The sequence below is a fragment of the Sardina pilchardus genome, chromosome 8, assembly GCF_963854185.1.
Source record: "Sardina pilchardus chromosome 8, fSarPil1.1, whole genome shotgun sequence".
NCBI lineage: Eukaryota > Metazoa > Chordata > Actinopteri > Clupeiformes > Clupeidae > Sardina > Sardina pilchardus.
In genome coordinates, this window is record NC_085001.1 from 25164674 (window position 1) to 25180407 (window position 15734).

Consider the following 15734-nt stretch of genomic DNA (forward strand, 5'->3'; position numbering starts at 1 on the left):
TGCCTTGTTTGCACTGTGAGTGTGTGTGTGTGTGTGTAATACAGTATGTTTGTGATTGTTTGCTCGTGAAAGTCTGTTTGATCCGAGATGAGATCTCCGCTGAGTTTGACTCGGCCTCCGCTGCAGATGCTTCCCTGAAATAGCTTAATCTCAGCCACCATCATGAGCAAGAGGGAGCGAGAACGAGCCAAAGAGAGAAGCTGACTGTGAAAAAGAGTGGAGCGATGCATAGTCAATTGAGTCAGAGATGGAGATGATGAAACCCAAGTGGTGGCGAGAGACCAGAACAGCAGTGGGGGAAGTGGGGGTGTGTGGGGGGGTGGGGGTGGGGGTGGGGGTGGGCTTGTGTCTTCTGGTTATGACTGGTGGGGTGACATCTCTCTCACTCTGATCTCTCTCTCTCTCTCTCTCTCTCTCTCTCTCTCTCTCGCTCTCTCTCTCTCTCTCCGTCAGTCTCTCTGGGGCTCTCACAGCTGAGCTGTTATCAGAGGCTGATCGCCTAACTGGAGCTCAACCCCCAGATCTGACCAGGACTCCCGCCCCCCCCAGTACCCCAGCTCTCCCCCCTGTCACTTCTCATTAGGGCTCTGCCTGTGCCCCTTGTGTTTATGCGCTGCACGCGGTAACTGCCACCTCACATACATTCCCTGCAGGGCGAGTCTCTGTGTGTGTGTGTGTGTGTGTGTGTGTGTCTCTCTCTCTCTCTTGCTCTCTTTTTCTCTCTCTTTTTTTCCCCTCTCTCTCTCTCTCTCTCTCAACCCCTTCCCCCACCCTCTGCCCTCTGTCTCTCTCACAAACCTCCATCTCCCTCTCACAGACCAGCATGTAATAACTTGTTTATCAAACCTCGGCTAGCAAGTTGAGTAAGTCCAGTATCTAGTGTAGTGCGTTGTATATGTTGCTCAATTACTTTGTAGTCGTGTGCCAGTAGTGATGTGACTGTGTGTGTAATATATAGTAACACACAAATAATAAAATGTTATAAACGTAAATATTTAAAATCCATAACTTTTGTTCTGGCATACAGTATGTACACACAGTTTGCCATTATTATGTCTATGGACAGTGAAGTGGGCCTTTGATGTTTCAGAGTGTAGCGCAATTTGTCCATCTTTCCGTCAAACATTAAACTGTGTACACATAACAGGTCTTTATGTGTATATATGTGCATGTAGGGGTTGATTATACATAAATTAACATTGTAAACATGTTTGGGATGGGATGGGATGGGATGGGATGGGATGGGGTGGGGGCGGGCGATGTTGAGTTGTTTGGACAGACCTTGGCTGACAGCAGTGGTCAGCTGTGCTGCTTTAGTGACCGCATGACTGGGCAGGCCTCCCAGGGGAGCCACTCGTTAGGGTCACCATCGATTAGCGAGACTCTGTGGCTTGACTAACGAGCCGGTGGACGCTTGGGGAACACAGTCAGTCGGCGCTGAGTGACCGCTCCCTCTGCTGCCATTCATCATGAGTCCCCCCTAGCGGCCCCTTCTGTCTGCAACCCCTGGGCCAGCGGACAGGGAGGAGGAGGAGGAGGAGGAGATGAGACAAGGGGATGAAGGTCTTGGAGAGACTTTGAAGAGTTGTATTTATTTATTTATTTATTTATTTATTATTTTATTGAGGAACACGAGAGTGGGCTCAGCTGCTTTTGATATCCAACATGATGGTTTTTTTTTTTCTTTATATCTCCCCAGCACTGAGTAGAGTCTGTCATCTTGTACAGACACAGACACTGATCACTTCGGTTGCGAGCGAGACAGGTTCTTGTTTTTCCTGAGTCAGGGACACGGGGACTATTTTGGGATTCTTGAAACGTTTGTTCCGTTTGCTAGTGTGATGAGTTTCAGCAAACAGCTCCCCACAAAGCAAAGCGAAAAAAACAAATACTTCAAACGCCTCACCCACACACCACACGACTGTTCAGCTACAGACATTCGACAACTGAAGGTGAATTTCGTGAAAAATGAGCTGCAACTTTTCAACGGACACCTGTCCAATCCACTCCAGTGTTACCCAAATACTAATACTATACTAACACAATTCATCATTCATCACCTATACCCACTTCACTAAAGAAATATCACTGATGTCTACAGCCATGTTAAAAAAATCAAAGATTTATTCGCTAATATACTGTATTGTCACTATAGCAACAAGGGTAAGTAACAAACGTTGCGGCCTTGTGACCTTCGTCTTCAGCCATGTTAGAAACATTACAATTGACATTTGTGTCTGACGCGCTATGAGAATGTCCACAAGGCTGGCTTAGGCTGTGAGCTAACACAGATGTTTTGTTATAGGGACCAGTACGCCTCAGATTTGTTGATTGGCAGCTGCTCCTTGGACAGCTTTTACTGGAACAGCGAGCGTCCGTCCCTCTACCTGTCCGACACACGCCGGTCACTGCCCTCATTTGCACACCTTTGGCAGGTATTTTCTGTTTGATTTTCTTTTGTTATTATTACTCTTTGGTTATGGCTTTTGATGTGTTGAACAATTAATTTCCTGGCTTTTTTGTTGATGTTTTGATTTCTGTGTTGAGTTAAAGTATTATACTTTGAAGTAAATATAATTTGTACACACACACACACACACACACACACACACACACACACACATACTGTACACACACAAGAACAGCATCTCAAGCACCACATCTTACAGTATATCCACTGAATATCAGAGTTTCAAGCGCTCTCAGATCTCATCTTTTGCTGTTTTAAAAGTTGCTTTCTTTGAAGCTACTAAATGTTTTGCCCACCAACAGTATACGCATCACAGACATGTTGCCATAATAGAAGGTTAACTACCTTTAAAAACATGTATTCAAGTTGTGAGATACGGTTGGACAGGGACAAAACACCAGTAAAGTTGAAGCATATTGCATGTTGGTATCAGACACGGGCCTAACCCAAGCACAGGGTCAGTGCATGTGAGTTGCTGACTACTCATTTTCCCTGTTTGTTACTGTTACACTGAGATGACTACTGTTATGTATGGACCACGTTCATAGTGCAGTTTTAGAGTAGCACTACAATTACGCTGAGATGATTACTGTTATGTATGGACCAAGTTCATAGTGCAGTTTTAGAGTGGCACTACTGTTACACTGAGATGACTACTGTTATGTATGGACCAAGTTCATAGTGCAGTTTTAGAGTAGCACTACTGTTACGCTGAGATGATTACTGTTATGTATGGACCAAGTTCATAGTGCAGTTTTAGAGTAGCACTACTGTTACACTGAGATGATTACTGTTATGTATGGACCAAGTTCATAGTGCAGTTTTAGAGTAGCACCAGTTATCAAAACCCTCTTGTGTTATCTTGGGATTCCATTCCATCTGTGTACTTCTGCAACAGTATCAAGCCTGTCTTCAAATAACATGGCCTCCATCCTTCAAGTACACTGTACATACTCGCTGTTATCATTCTTGTGTGTAATGAACTGCTTGAATTGAACAGATCCTTAGACTAGCAGGTGACGAGTCCAAGGTTGCATTTGGATCATGGGAGCTCATTAATCCTCCCACAGATTGAGGAACATGGCCAGAATTCACAGTGCACCTCTGTACTGTCTCAGGCCCCAATAAAAGTGATCTCTCTGTCTCTCTTTCTTTCTCTCTCTCTCTCTCTCTCTCTCTCTCTCTCTCTCTCTAAATAGGCTACGTTCACTTCTTCTGTGAGTTATGCAAGACTGCATTTGTTTATTGAACTGTAGTGTCATGGTAATTGTAAACAGCATAGTTATTTAATACTATGGACAGCATAACTAAGCTTGTAAAACCATTTCTCACGATTAATGAGTTCATAAATGTCACTATTATGAACAGACAATTGATGTATGATCTCATATTTACACTGTAGAAGTTCCTACTGTCAGCTGTTGTAAATAAGGTGACCTCAGCCGTTCAGTGTGAGCGTGCAGGCGGCGGCACTGCAGCACAGGACCACGTGCTCACTCACGCCCACACCCACGCCCAGTGCGATGCTTCCCCCCCACAGCGCTGGCTGGCGTGCGTGTGTGTGTGTGTGTGTGTGTGTGCGTGTGTGTGTGTGTGTGCGTGTGTGCGTGCGTGTGTGTGTGTGTGTGTGCGTGTGTGCGTGTGTGTGCGTGTGTGTGTGCGTGTGTGTGTGTGTGTGTGTGTGTGTGTGTGTGTGTGTGCGTGTGTGCGTTTGTGCGTGCGCGTGCGTGTGTGTGTGCGTGTGTGTGTGCGTGGGTGCGTGTGTGCGCGTGTGTGTGCACACGTCCATCTTTAATTCTGCTGCTGATGTGCTCTTCCTCGCCGCGCCCCGGCGTGGCATTTCCCTGTCCGAGGATCCATCGCCTCTGATTTATGCACGAGCCCAGAGGGAGCCTCTCCGAAGAGGAGACCGTAGGGGTGACCTTCATCCATCGATCTCCCTCCTCCTCCTCCTCTTCCTCCTCTTTTAATGTGCAGCTTCCTTGTTTTTTTGTCTCTTTTCTCGCCCCTCTTAACCCCTGTCACTGACGTGCCCAGAATCGCTCCTGGTGCTCAGGGACTGGACGTTTGTGTCGGAGGTGACGCCTCGTCGTCCTAATCACTTCGATTAGCGATGCGATACATGTATGGGAAGTGCGGAGTTAGTTACGTGTGCTGTTCTCCCCCGAGGAAATGGAAACGGTTCATGTCAAATTCCCTGACATTTTGCCACCCATTTAGTGTATAAGGTTAAAGAGAGAGTTTTTTCCTCCTTGTGAGTTGATGCATAACTTCATCTTTAAATCATCAGTGTGTCAAAGTGGAGTTTTCAGGAGTATGGAGGCGGAGGTGGACAGGGGCTATGAGGTGTGGGGCCCCTGTGATCCATGAATTCATGACTGGATTTATGCAGATGTCGATCCCAGAGCTCCTATTCCTGGCAGTGCCATATACGCTGTGGATGGAGAGGTGGACTTATTAGAGCAACATGCACATGGATCAGGTCAGGCAAAGGGGGAACGGGCAAATCATACAGTTGAAATGTATATGAGGGGCTACTTATGCAGATTAAAATGCAAAATTGAAAACCTCGTATGGAAATGCGAGCCATAGGTGATCCCTCTGGAATTAGATATGCCTAACCCTCCCTCTAGTGGTTCAAAGTAGTACTGCACGCAGGTGCAAGCATCCTGATGTGCCATGTCAGTCACACGCATCAAGGAAAAACTTTGGAGAAGTTTCTTGATGTTCCAGAAGCCCAGAAAAATGCTGACCGTGTCGGACGTCAAGTTAATAGTGTCACGCTGTGATGGAAATGGGGACGGAGGTGGACAGTGGCCCAAATAAGGAAATATATTTGAAAAGTGAACCGCCGTTTCCATCCTGGCCAAGTCGCTGTCTCAAGCACATCACTAATTTATAGCTCGCTGATGGCTGCGTAGTCTAGAGGGTGCAACCTCGCCCTGTCTCTGTTGATGCATATTTCAGCAGCAATAGACATTTTCATTTGAAGTTTTATCCCGGCCCATGGGAATATTTAGCCTGCTGCAAGCCATTATAAATAGACTGAAAAACAGGCCTGAGAGGCCATCAAAGCCTTATGATGAGAGAGCATCTAATTGAAGACTACATGCCATTGTTCTAATTGCAAGGTCGTGACGGTGGCATTGAAAATGCATCCACCGAACCGGAAGAATATAAGGCTATTGTTTCACATGGGAGTCATCTGTGGTTGCCGTTTGCAATACATTTGGTGCATGTATTTTCCCAGAGGTGTGTGTTTATCACATATTTACCATAATTCAGTCTCTTACTCACACACACACACACACTCACACTCACACACACACACACACATACACCCTCCAAATACATATTTACTTCCTTCGGTGGCCTCCGAGGCCTCGTTCTGTAGTCTGTCTTTGGTCTTTAGCCCCCGTGTGTGTCTGAGATGTGCAGATGTGTATGTGTGTATGCCCCTCTCACTCAGGGCTGTTTAGACGGAGGACGGGGAGGCGGGCGGGCGTGACGAGCGTCTACTTCCTCACCTCCTGGGATTGGCCCCTCCGGCCCTCCATCCACCCGCCCTCATTAGCATCCGCCAGACGTCTCATATCTGTAGAACCTTTGGGGGCCGGGGCAAAATGAAGCTGCGTCAAATTGCACCAAGCAAACATTTAATAGCCCACACAAGCGTGCGTCGAGAAAGATATCTTTTTTTAAATGACCTGCCTGGAGTGCCATGTCTTTTTTCGTGGGGTCCTGATTTGCATATTGGGTTAGAGGAGGTTGTCCTAATTTTGATAAAGCTTCATGTCTCTGCATCAAACACACTCACACCAACTGCACTCACATGGGACTTAGTCACGATTAGAAGTGAGTCATAATCACCTTAGATGTTTTAGCGTCCCTAGTGGCGCTTTCCCACTTTTGCATGAAGTCATCCTTAATCAGTTTAAAGTGGATCAGAATGTCTCTTTAGGTGAATCTATATGTTTAAAATGAAATGGCTAAATTGGTATCACTTAAATGGGAATGCTTGTTGTGATGACCATACTGCCTGAATATAGCAAGGCAGTGATTGGCTCATATTCACAGGAAACCTCTAGGTGTCTCAAAAACACAGGCTGATAACTGAAAATGAGCTGGTGAAGAGCAGCACGACGAAAAGGCCACAGATCTGTTAACCGCATTAGACCATAACCACTGCATTTCAGCTGTTGTGATAAGGAAGCCACAGCATGAAATGTAACCTCATGTCATGCTAGTAGGCTCTGTTTTACCCTTTCTCTCATACAGAACAAACAAACAAGCAAACTAGCAAAATACATACACACATAATGCACACGCACCCTACATGTGCAACGTGGATGAAACGCCTCTCAATAACTTGAGCAGGCCAGTAACTGGACTATGACTCAGAGAGAGAGAGAGAGAGAGAGAGAGAGAGAGAGAGAGAAAGAGAACATGGCACACACACACACACACACACACATGCATGGTCACTGTTGTCTTGGCCCAGCCCTTTTGGAGCACCACCCTTGCAACATTAATCGGACGGGATTGTGACCTCATGCGCAAAAGGAGGTTAGCATCTTACAAAAGAGCACTGTTGGTCTGCGCTTGTGGTCGAAACCCATAAAAGTGGACAGAGTGGGTTCTGTGATGTTGGTCTATGAAGTCATGCCCAGCACCACCCACAGAGAAAGGGGGAGAGAGAGAGAGTGACTTATTTTGAATTAGCTAGAGGTGCTGCCAGTTCACTCTGCTGTATTGTGAAATATGAAATCTGTCTGTAATGTTTTAAGTGTTGCCAAACATGAGATTGGGGACTGTATGCATGGATGCTCTTTTTTTTTCATTCACTGCATTATTTAGCCTTTTGCTATCTGAACAGCTGCTGTTGTCTGGAACAACGTGCATCTTGTTCACCCACACAAACAGTCCATTTTATTTCTTGTGGGTACTTGGTGGCAGCAGTTTGTTCCTATGTGTTCCTTTGTTTCTTCATCTGACCAAACTAAATCGGTTCCCATTGAATTGTAGAGGGCTGTCAAAAGTTGAACACACTCTGCAACATCACTTAATATTGATACTGGTGGTGTGGGGTGATGCGCAGTAGAATTAGTCTGAATCATCTAATTTTATGAATGATTGATTATAGAGAAGTATGATTAAATGTTTATGCTCGAAATCTTGTTTGATTGAGCCACTGATACTCGACTGAAATGTGTAATCTCTGCAAAGTTAGTAGTAACTTCTTAATTAGTTTTTCTGTCATATGGTTCTTAAAAGTGATGATGTCTACTTCATATTATATATAGTTGCCATGTACAACATCAGGAGGCGCAACAATGTATTTTCTGAAGAAATTACGGAGAACAGTTAAATCACTTTATCCAAACTGGAAGAGTCCATTCGTTTTGTAGGGGGTTTAGTCAAAGTTTATAGTGGATTTTAGATAAATACTCTGCCCTTAAACGGCCACTTTCGTCAAAACATGTAAAAAATGTATTTATATTTAACATTTTTACACATGAGAATAAATGCATATTTTAAGGGGGAAATCCACTTGTTTTGCAGACTTCATATCACGCCCTGTCCGACATTGGTATGTTCATAAAGTAGGTTGGCTTGCTTGAAAGTCGCTCACAGTAGAAAAAAAATGTTTCCCTTGGGCTGCCTCCGGTCTCATCTACTGCCGTATACCGAAGAATTTTGAGTCAGAAAGATTTCTTTAAGGAGCGCTGTCAACCGCCATGCTTGGATTCAGCCAGTGAATTCTAGATACGCCTATTCTTCACTAGAGACACTTCACCTGAAAGCACAGGATGCCAGTTAAGGGAGGAGGAAGATTGGCTTATCCAAGTAAAAACGAAAATGTTATAGTAAGTATAATTCTTCAAATAGTCTAGAATTGCCTATCTTTCATGTGCATCCACGGTCTCTTATGGGTGTTTTCACTGAAACGTGTAGCCTTCCTCTGATATGCGTAATAGTAGCGGTCGTCTCTCTCGCACCGCACCGAACTGTGGATGATTAACGTTACATTTAGAGGGAATGCGGAGTGAGGCATGGGACGACCAGTGGAATTTTGGGACATGTAGCCTAATTCACCTGTTGAGTGGAAAATATATTTGTTACAATTATCTGTCAGACACTGTCTTATGCAATAGGCTAACAGTACACTCGATGTTTTGCTTGTCTGGAATCGCGTTCGGCTTCTAGGCATTTTAGGCTGGAAATGAAGTAGTCTGAACAATTGCGACAAACTCCTATGCGGGGAACACAGTCCTCCCTGAACAGATTACAAAAGTGTTCAATCTGATGTGGCTACAATAGGCATTTTACTCTGACATTTTTTTCCTTCCAAACTTACACATAGATCTAGTGGCTTATGAAAGGAAAGGGGGGCAGGCTGCACTGTTAATATTTAAACCTTGTAATCAAACGCTACATAGCCCAGATGTAACTTTTATTTTGTTTTCATTAGATAGCCTGCTTAGTACACTTTGTTATGCAGGCTATAGCTTAGTGTTTTTGGCTGGACATTTGTGTGGTTATGAGGACTTATTAGGGTTTAGTTTAAGGTAATTTAAGTTGGAGCCACTGATGTTCGAAAGTTTACTTTGTCATATTTCACAGGGAATTTCAACAACGCTCTCCTTAGGTTTTGGGGTTGTCAGATTTGTATTGTATTTGGTAGAACCTTTGGAAACTCCACAGGCACCCCCAAAAGTGTGTGTGTACTGAACTCAGCCCTAGGGCTGTCATTTTGCTTAATATGACCTGTCTGGTTTGACTCAGCGTGGGGGCAGTTTAGAGACCCAGATTATTTAGAGGTGCATTGGAGCCGATGCAAAGCTTGGGTTAGGGGGGGTCAGATGGTCCCGTTGACCACTTTGGTCGCCTCAGCGGTCATTCGCAAATGTATCTATCCCTTTAAATACATCTTTATAGTACATGTGTAGCCACTTTACTTAGCTCTTTTAAATACCAGCTAGTTTATCCTCTTTATTCCCTGAATACAAAGTTGTAGATTAAATGCATTGGTCGAAGAGGGCGTGTAGGCTGAATGGTAGTCATATGATACTGATATGTGACCTAGAAGGAGAACATATTCTTTGCCTAATTTGATTTAATAATGACATCCTTGTATGCCTGTAAGTATAGTTTGTGTGTGTGTGTGTGTGTGTGTGTGTGTGTGTGTGTGTGTGTGGAAGGGTGGTGATTTGTGAACTTGTTGCAACAGTGACTGGGTTCAGCATGGACTAGGCCTACCGCTGTGCCCCCCCTGCGTATGCCCGAGCAGGGACGGTGGCGTTGCGTGTGGGTAGCCAGAAGGTTTGGGGGTAGGGTTTGTCTGGCTGACCAAGGGCTGCACACCCAGAGGCAGTCATAATCTCTCTGTGGCCCCAGAATGGCTTTGCTTTCCCGCCTTAACTATGAGTTCTGGACATAATCCGGCCACTCTTATGACTGCGGAGGCTTAACTCTGTTTCTTCTATGATTTCTTTGTTTCTGTGTGTGTGGTGGTGGTGGCCAAACAGTTGGCAACCTCAACCAGCACAATAAGCAGACCAGTGTCCATCCTCTTAGTAGATGGATTGCCTTTTGCCAAAATGTTTTGGGGCACAGGGTGTTACAAGAGGATATCAGGCTGATAATACTGATTAGCAGCAATCATCTGCCCTAGCATCACGATAATCATTTTGCATCTCTATATATCCTCTTTTGTTGCTGCCTGTCTTGGTATGCTGGTAGACAGATGACCCAATGGCACTGCGATTATTATATTTAGCACTCCCTGTAACAGCTGTGTTAATACTGTCAGGACAGAATAAAGACTCACTTTACATCGCCTCAGATGGATTATGCACTTCCAGTTATGACAATAGAGAGTCATGCTACTTCCCTTTACACATTCCTCTTTGAAGCCTCATATTAGTTCCTCTCTAATGGATTGAGTCAGTTGTCACTTTACGTGCCACTGAATCTGAAAGGGCCGGTGTGTGTGTGTCTCTGTGTGTGTGTGTGTGTGTGTGTGTGTGTGTGTGTGTGTGTGTGTGTGTGTGTGTGTGTGTGTGTGTGTGTGTGTGTGTGTGTGTGTGTGTGTGTGTGTGTGTGTGTGTGTGTGTGTGTGTGTGTGTGTGTGTGTGTGTGTGTGTGTGTGTGTGTGTGTGTGTGTGTGTGTGTGTTTATAGCGGAAGCTGTCCTTGGCCCCCATGCATTGCTGCTTGTCACCTCCTCCCTCTTAACAGAAGCAACAGTTGTTATTGTCCTGTTACATTGTAATTATGTACTTTCTTCCCAGGATTGTGACAGCCATCACAAAATGTTTTGTTGTCTTAAACTTACAATTATGTGATTGTAATGTCAGCTTGGAAACTTTTTAACAGACTGTGTCTCATTTTCATGAACTTAAGTTAAATCCCAGTATTAAGATGTTTTTATTATGTTTTTATTTAATATGGCTTCTTCAATACAGCCCCCAACATGTGTTTTCAAACCGAAACAATGTTATATGGAGATAAAAGTACCTGTAATCCTGATACTTCATTTGAAGTTTGAACAGAACTTTTTTTCCTAACTTCCCATATTAGACCTCTCTTCCTGCACTGAGGACTAGGGCTCTTCACTACTATAATTCCATGTAATTGTCGTTTTTTTTGTCCAGTATCCTGTCAGTGAGACCTTTGTCTATTTTTGTATCCTAACTTTCATGCCAGGGGACACTTGCTTCCTGAGCATGGCTCTGCTCTCTTCAGAGCACCAGACACCAGATAATTTAGTTTACTCGTACGACAGAGCACAAACTTTGCCGGGAAGAGTTTGTTTTTTTATTAAAGGGAATTGGTAATTACTGTTGGTTTTTGCATGCTTTTTATCTCTCTTTTTTACATGGACATGTTTTCGTGGTTTAAACAACAAAAAAAAAATCTCGGTGGTAAAAATAGGTTGAAAGAAGGCCTAACTGTAAACAGCACAGATTTGCCTACATGTCAGTTCCAACGGCATGACGACGAAGGTTGTTTTTTCCTTCCTGGGTTATGAGTAATAAGAAAAAAAAGTCTTATCTGGCAAACTTCAGGATGGGGAACGTTTACAGATAACTTCCTTTGCTGCTGTGCTTGCTTTCGAGCCCACACCCACTCTTGAGTTCTGGGACTGTATGGAGGTCAGTGGATAAAAGAACAGCATATCATATCTGAGGAACCCCGCGTCCAGGTTATAATGTCTTTACATCGCTGCTTTTAAAAGACTGTTCTCATGAGCGCAGTCAAGTGTTCACATAAACTTGTAACGAGGCTATCTTAACAAGAATTTGAATCATGCTGTTTTGCTGTTTCTTGTGGGTAGCATCATGCAATTGTGATATGGATATTTTAAGCATCTGGCAGTTCAGGGAGAAAACATTAATTAGTTTCGGGCTATTGGTCTCAAATATTGGTGCGATGCTTCGTAATTGTGTTTCATTAAATTGGTGTTATTTTGAAAATGGAGGGCAAATATTATTTATGCTGTCTAAATTGCACAGCAGAAAGGGGGAAAAAAAAGTTTCATCAAAGTGAAGCCTTTGTATAAGTTCTAATTTCCCTCGGGAATCAATTTCATTATCAGTGGATTTTAATCTCATAACAAATTATGGCAGTAGCATGCCGCTTAACCCAAACCCAAAGGCTTACCGTTTCTTTGAGTACTGGTGTGCCAATTAGGCAAGGAGAACAACACATACTTTAACTCTTTGCTTGTTAATGTTTCTTGGGGGTTTTTTTCTGTCACTGGAAGGTCAAGGGATCACCCAGTTACACATTGTATTTACTCATGCAAAATCAGTGAGGAGTTTCCTGTGAAGGTCTGTCTGAACAATAGACGGATCCCAAACAGTCGATGCCCCAGCTGATAGACCACTCGGGGAGTGGTTAGTGGTTAAAGTGGACATTTGGAGATTTCAGTTCCTCGCTCTGATCAAAGCGAACGTCTCCCGTACTAGGAGAGCATTTTGAGCCTCGGCTAGATGGAATTTCTTGATCGTGCTGGTGCAAGTTTCCCTGCAGCTGGAGCAGGGGATAGAGGCAAAGATAAATATGTTAACAATGTCCGGAAAATGGGCTCCTGAAAAACGTCAGTGGATCCAGTATGACGGGAGTAGGCGTTTGTGAGTCATTATTTTTAGATTGGCCAAAACATCTTGCTCTATTTCTCTCCTTCTGTCTTATCTTCATCCCTCTCTCTCCCTCTCCCTCTGACCCTCTCTCTCTCTCTCTCCGTTTATGTACCCTTCTGACCACTTGGCATGCCAGCAGATCTCTCCTCTCTCACACATGTACACACTCAGTCAAAGTTTGGGACCCTATAAAACCCACAATGCTGATGGAATGCCAGGCATTTGAATAAGGCGAGCTGCTTGCCAATTAGTCTCTGTCTGTGTGCCATCACGTCAGAGCTTTGAATGAGTGTGGCGACAGAGTGACCCAGGCCAGGCGGGTGAGTTCTGGGGGAGTTTGACGGGAGGGGTGGGGGAATGAAAGAATTGTTTATGCCCCAGCATACCCCGAGACAGCACCAGTCAAAGGCACGCATTGTTTACTCATACAAAACCAAACTAAAAAAAAACACACAAACAAGACAGTGGGTCTCGACAATGCAGCCATGGCATTGAGTGGTCTAGGTGGGAGTGGCTCTAGAGAGGGCTTTAAGTGCCAGTGTGTGTGTTTTTGTGTGTGTGTGTATGTGTGTGTCTGTGTCTGTGTGTATGTGTGTATATGTGTGTGAAAGAGGGAGAGAGAGAGAGCAGACAGTATAATGCATCCTATTAATAACCCTCTCCTCAGAAAGTACAGGCGTGAACTTGCCGATGCGCAAAAATAGCAACTTGCAAACGAGCAACTTATTTTCCTTGTTTGACTCCTGAAGAAGAAGAAGAAGAAGAAGAAGAAACATATTCTGTGATGTATTTACCTTTGAAGTTCAGAAGGCTGATGGCCCAGGCCCACAGTGGGAAAGTGACTGTTTAAATAGAGATGCTAGATTATGGACTAATGAGCCTGGGAATTAGGCCCTAGGAAGAGGACCAGGAAAGACATGAGAGGGTGGATGGCATCCTTGTCTGATGCACCAGAGGCCTTTCCTCCTGCCCCTTGAAGTATCCTCTGGTCGTGGGTGATGGCTGCCACAGATAGCTTGCTACTGTGTGTCATCTCTTCCACATCCTGTGGCTTGAAGTAAGCATAGGGAATTTGGAAATGCACTTAAACACAAGGACAGCTTCATGCCAAGGACTGTGCATAGAGATGCGTAAAATACGAGCTTGATTTGAGAACTCTTTGTTTTTGTTTTTCTCCCTGGCCAATTGAGTCTGCATTCTCACAGGAGGCTCAAATTGTGCACAAATTGAGCTCCTTCTGTGTTTTGATCCGTTCCTGTTATTTATTAATTCGCCCAAATCTCCCAGGGTCACTTTTCAACTCTTTGAAGACGGTCTGTTTTGGATGAGCGCGTCCCACCGTGCAGCGACTTGCATTTAACCATGTTCAATATTCAGTAAGCGTGCATATTTTTGGGAGGTCGGGTGAAAGTGGCTTCCTGTTGTGGAGGTATTACGCTCTCTGTTAGAGGTAGGGAGACAGAGAGAGAGTGAGAGAGGGAGAGAGGGGCAGGCTCCGGTGTCCTGCATATTACCTTTCAGCCCTCAGGTGGGAAGAGGCCTGATTGGCCGGCCGAAGGCCACAGAGCACTGTGGGATGGCCTCCTCCCCCTGCGGCTACTGTATTGTATCACAATGCAAAGCATTGTGGGAAAAATGCAGGTGTAGATGTAATCTCCAGCACCAGTCAGTCTATTTAGGTTTCACCTGCTCTCCCTCGCTCTCTCTCTCTCTCTCTCTCTCTCTCTATCTCTTACTCTTTTTTGTCTGCCGTGCTTTTGATCGAACACACTATACCAGAGCGAGATCGCTTTCATCTCCGTTTTCGCCCGGCAAGAATGCTGATCTGGAGAGAAATGCCGCGGCCTGGTGCACGTTGACCGAGCGCTTGTTTACATGTGGCCTGTGCAAACAGCTGAACCCAGCACGGGAGGCTCAGCCTCGGCATGGCCGTCCGCTTCCACAGACAGGTAAGCCCCCCCCCCAGTGTGGGTCAGTGCTCACCAGCAAGAGTGATAAGGAGAGATCAATAGCAGAGGATTCCCACTGTAGCTCTTAGCACTCTTGTCTGTTATAATCACAGGGTGGCGTGCTGTCAGGGAATGACATGTCTGTCCTCTTTTGGCTTTTGACCGGGGGGAGAAAAGCAGCGCCTCACCTGTGGGAGTCTGAAGCACTGGTAGTTGGCCTGCCATGAGTAGAGCGTTTGACCTTGACTTAGTCCCGTGAAGACCTGTGGGTGAAGTTAGGTAAATAGACCATTTTTTCACCACCTTGTGACATTTTTTTTCACAAGGTGGTGAATGTTTTGTGTATGTGTGTTTCAGCACACAGTGAGTCCATTCCTACCTCGGCACTAGAGACACGTCAAAAGGCGAGAGCGTGAGCTGAAGGAGGGCACATCGGGGGCATCTTGTTTAGTTTTCTCCGAGAGACGTCACTGCGGATGGGTCGAGTATACCCTCTGACCTCATTATCCGTGAGAAAAAGAAGCAGAAGAAACAAAAAGGGTAAACAGTGAGTGCTCATGCATGGAGCAGGCAAAACTTCCCCCCCTGTGCTGCACTGCACTGCCCAGCCGCTGGAATGCTGTTCTTTTTTTACCGCCGGTCTGCGTGCGTGCATGCGTGCGTTCTGTCTCTTTAAATGGGGCAGTGGGAGCTTTGATCAGATTCCTAGAAGGATGTTGATGCCTTGAGGAATGTTCTGGGGCATAGGACAGAGAAGATAAAAGCAGTGATATTCTGAATGTTGTTTAGAGTGATGAAAAGGCCGTACTTTTGTTGTTGAGCGCAAGTGTGCTTTTTCAACAGTGTGTGTATGTGTCATGACTTAAGTGTGTGATCATATTTTTGTTTCATATATGACACATCTCACAACTCACAAGCGCGTGTGCGTGCACATTGCAGACACAGACACACACAGACACACAGACACACACACACAGACACACATACACTTATCTCCCTCCCCTCTAAAGAAAAGAAAACGTCAACACTGTTTTGAATGACTTGATAAGTGGAGTGCTTTTTTTAGGGGATCGCGAAAGCAGGTTAGCTATTAATACTTTCAGTGTTCACACCCATATATTAAATATTCAGAGCTTTTTTTCTCAGAAAGACAGACTGTGGACTTTTC

General features: G+C 44.9%; 1 protein-coding gene across 8 annotated transcripts in view; it reads left to right on the plus strand.

The window, feature by feature from the left end:
* The window catches only part of LOC134089066 (tight junction protein ZO-2-like), an 87253-nt gene that overhangs the window by 19765 nt on the left and 51754 nt on the right, over positions 1 to 15734 (plus strand). Inside the window, exon 2 of one of the 8 annotated variants that reach the window (XM_062543361.1) lies at positions 2306 to 2435. The exons of 2 other annotated variants lie outside the window; for them this stretch is intronic. Coding sequence is in view for 2 of the 6 variants with exons in the window: in XM_062543359.1 (XP_062399343.1) it covers positions 8281 to 8337 (57 nt within the window). In the remaining 4 variants the exon portion in view is untranslated. Of the gene's footprint in view, positions 1 to 2305; positions 2436 to 8115; positions 8338 to 11612; positions 11678 to 14242; positions 14567 to 14763; positions 14846 to 14933; positions 15107 to 15734 lie in introns of those variants that run through there. 5 more of the 8 variants (XM_062543359.1, XM_062543362.1, XM_062543360.1 and 2 more) reach the window with 5 other exon arrangements.